This window comes from Panthera uncia, chromosome C2, assembly GCF_023721935.1.
Source record: "Panthera uncia isolate 11264 chromosome C2, Puncia_PCG_1.0, whole genome shotgun sequence".
NCBI lineage: Eukaryota > Metazoa > Chordata > Mammalia > Carnivora > Felidae > Panthera > Panthera uncia.
This window is the reverse complement of record NC_064810.1, coordinates 3,832,274-3,836,215: the sequence shown is the minus strand read 5'-3', so window position 1 is coordinate 3,836,215 and position 3,942 is coordinate 3,832,274. Positions and strand designations below refer to the sequence as shown.

Genomic DNA, 3,942 nt, shown 5'->3' with positions numbered 1-3,942 from the left:
TTCTCCGAGGCGGTTTCCTGTCGGACCGAGTGACGTGGCACCTGGCGCAGGGGGCACGTCCACGGAAGTGCCGTTCCGGGGGCCCAGACTCTTCCTCGCCACAGAGCACGCGATTCACGGGAAGCGGCGGCGGCCTGGGATCCAGCTCTGCGAGAGTCGCACCGTGAACGTGGCACAGGACCCCGCTATCTTACAAATCCACGGGTCCAAGGTAAGTTCTCGCGACTGCTTAATCTAGGACACCCAGCATGGACTCACGGAGCCGGGCGGCCACAACGGCCTGATCTAATGTCCTCCCATGAGCACAGCTGCGCACCTGGCGTCAGTTAAAACATGAAATACTTCCCGTCAGTAAACAGTGATGCACGCGCAGAACAATCTATGGTCGGGGACTCTTTTGGTTGAGTGGTTTTTTTGTTTTGTTTTGTTTTTCTGCTCCCCAGCTCTTGCGAATGCAAATTCACAGCAACTGTTTTAAGACAACACGAACCTATCTGGCCTCAGGTAGTGACCCTCGTAAGACTAAAAGCAAGAAAGACGAAGCATGTCTACAGTAAACTCAGGAGTGGTGATTTTTATCTGGAGTTCTAACTGATTATCACACAGGGGATCGTCCCACATCTGTGTGTGTAAATGAACAACAAGCGGGCACCGGGGCCACGCAGCCTACACCGGGATCTTGAGGAGCATCCGATGCGTCCTTACTCGAGGCACAAAAACAACGTCTTTGAAAAAAATAAAACTGTGATTTAAAAGGCCTTTATTTCATAGGGAAGCGGAACAGGAGATAAAGGCTAAAAGAGGTTTCATCCTGTTTGTATTTTCACTTGGTCAAAAAAAAAAAACAAACTGTGATTTTTTTTTTTTTTTTTTTTTTAAATACATTAGGAACCTCGGTACTCTTGATGACCCCATGGGGCCCGGACCGCTTACATTTGGAGGATGAGGACAGGATTTGAGAAAATATATCACTCCTAGCCCAAGTTCGTTTGATGGAATTATTGTGTATAAAGCAGTTAATTATATACATAAATAACATAAAAATAATTATCATAAATTAAAGGGTCAAATAATCTCCCACTATTAATTCAACTGCAGGCAGGAGACGGGAGTGTGACTGAGCGGTGTCCACGGTGCGGACTCTGGGGACGCTCTCACGTGCCGCGTGGGTGACGGGAGGTCCTTAGTTCTGAAGACGGGTATTGCACGATACGAATTCGAGCCCCGTCCTCAAGATCTCATGACTCGGAATCAAGGGAAAGGCTGAGGACACTGCATTTTGCAGAAGGAGTGGCCCTTGGCCTCCCTGGCGGCCCTAGACGCCTCCCGCCTCACGGGTCCACTACTGACGTGTCACTCTTTCTTCAAGGTGGTCTCCCAAATAACACGGGATGCGTGACAAAGAGCGATCAAGGCCGCAGCAAGGCAGACGTATCATTTCATTTTGGACAGCATTAAGAAGTCTCAGGAGGCTAAACCTGCGCCTCTGGTTCCCCGGCTGAGCAGCGGGCACGCGTGAGCCTGGCCCACCACCTCCGACACACCGGGGACGCGGCGTGTGACAGCGTGTGCGCCGGGGACGCGGGGATGGCGCTTACTCGGCACGTGCGAGCACGAAGGCCATTAATGCTCCTACTGACGAACGGACCGCCTCTGCTTTCACGACCGCCCGGCAGCAAACGGCCGTATCTGTGTGCTTCAGAAAAACCTACACTTTTCCATTATAAAGAACCAAAGCTCCTTCAATATTTTCATCGGAAGTTGGTCTTGAAGCAGATTAACCTTTGGACTGAAGTTGCCACAGAAAGAAAACGTGACTTTCCTCCCTGCTCTTCGGTGGCTCTGGCTGAGCCTCGGCCCTAATAAATATATCTGGATGGCGGTGGATCCCGACACGGCTCTGCGGGAGCCACCAGAGGGGACGGCACGGGGCCGACTCGTCCCACACAGTGGGGTGTCCCCTGTGTTCGGGCACCGGCGCAGAACTGGACGTGGACCGACACTCCTACAGTGCAAACGACTTTAGCGTGTCAAAATCAAGAACAACGTGGCCACGACGGCGTCCCGGATACGTGATATGTGCTTGAGATAAAGTGAAAATAAAAAAAAACGAAAACTGAGACTAAAAGTGAATCCACGCGTTATGTTACAAAGAGGCCTTTCGGGCCCGAGTCAGTGACCTCCGGGGACCCCTCACCCATCGTAAGGCCAGAGGGGGGTCGTCCGCAGCCACGGAACACCTCCTCACGGGTCTTCGGCCCCAAGTGGCGTGCATCGAATGGGACTCAACTCAGATCTCCAAGAAGAAAACAAACGTTACTTTAACTTCTATCTGCTCATTCGCCAGAAACAGCCGGAAGGGAGGCGAAAATGGCGTTTCCTTGCAGCCGGTGGCCCCGTGGGAACCCGTTCTCTGTGCTGACGCAGCGAGTGAGGCCCGAAAGGACACCAGCGGGCCACTCTGCTCCTCGTAACGTATCACTCACCTCTCGGCCCCTGCTCGCCTCGCTTGCCCGGACCCCGTGTCCACCAACCAAGTTCTGTTAGGGGAGGCGGGTGACACGCGGCCTTGCCGGGCACAGGCTGAGCCGCTCACACATGCTGCCACCTGCCAGGAGTCACCCCCCAGGCAGGCTATCAGATGGCAGTGCTAGCCGGGGGGCGGGGGGTGGGGAGGGGTCTGGAGACAATTCCGCAAAGCTCAGTCTACCTTACTTACACCTCAAGGACGATGTTTTTCTCTCGGTTTGGTATCCAGCAGACAAATCTCAAAAATAAGCAAGAACACCTGTGGGCAGGGCTCCTCGTGAGTTCTTGGCGCTTTGACTCAGTAGCTGTACATGTGCTGCTGGGGCTCGGCCGGCACCTGGGGCTGGGGCGCGGGCGGCTGGGGCGCGGGCGGCTGGGGCGCGGGCAGGACGTCCGTCTGGGGCACCGCCCGCCACGTGAGCGGGTGCTGGTCGCTGAGCTGGTTCCCCAGGGGCGTGATGGAGTTGACCAGGGTAGTCAGGTTGATGAAGTGCGCCACGGACTGCGGGTTCGAAGCTTCCGGCTGCGGGTGGATCTGGATGTCGTTCTGGCGGTTGTGCAACATGGCAGAGCCGCTCACGGTGTCGAAGGTCACAGTCAGGATCGAGTTGTCCAGCTGTAGCTGGCGCTCCGGGGTGGTCAGGTGCCCGACAGCCACGGGCTGGAGGTTGGTGAACTGAGTCCCGGCTGCAGTGGTGATGGGGGTCACGGTGATGTTGGTCAAGCCGACGGAGCTCGATGGAGTGGTCACGTTTGGGTCCCCCAGCGTCACTACCACCTGCAAGAGTCACGCACGACACAAAGGTGTCAGTAGCGTCTGCAAAACGGACGACCGCCCAACTTTATGTTGTGCTTTAGGCGGGAGCCATCTCAGCACGTGGGGTGACCCCACATCCGGCCCAGACGAAGAGGAAACACCGGGCGGTGGAAGATTAAACCGAGTTAATCTTGTCCCAGAAAAAGAATTCTAGTGACAAAGGGCAGTAAGACACAGACACAGACACAAACGGCGTCCCAGGCTGGAGAAGATCGGGGCGAAGTGGTAACGAAAAAGACAGACGTGCGCCCCGCCTCTCCCATTCTCTCCAGCCCCGCGCCTGGCTGCTGGTTAACGGAAATGCCAACCCCGAAGCACTGTACAGATGTGCGGCCCAGGAGCGCACCAGTTCAAGACAAAGGACAGGAATGAGCTGCCAAAGAAACTCAAGAAACATGTGCGACTGCGATCAGTATCCAAGACCAAGGACCAGCACACGTTGATGACAGATTTGGGAGCCTTCGAACCAAAGTGCTGATGTTGAGCAAACTGGAGACGCCCACGAACAGCGGCACACAGGCCGGCCCCAAGCATCCCTCCCTCGGGGCTGGGGGGGGTCCCTGCATCCCTCCCGGGGCTGGGGGGGTCCCTGCATC

General features: G+C 55.6%; 1 protein-coding gene across 2 annotated transcripts in view; it reads right to left on the bottom strand.

Annotated features, from left to right (window-relative positions):
• Positions 1-836: 836 nt before the first annotated feature.
• The window catches only part of PRDM15 (PR/SET domain 15), a 66,429-nt gene continuing 63,323 nt past the window's right edge, over positions 837-3,942 (bottom strand). For both annotated transcript variants that reach the window (XM_049627797.1, XM_049627798.1), the window contains one exon: positions 837-3,307. In XM_049627797.1, coding sequence (XP_049483754.1) covers positions 2,828-3,307 — 480 coding nt within the window. In that variant the 3' untranslated portion in view covers positions 837-2,827. The remainder of the gene's footprint in view (positions 3,308-3,942) is intronic.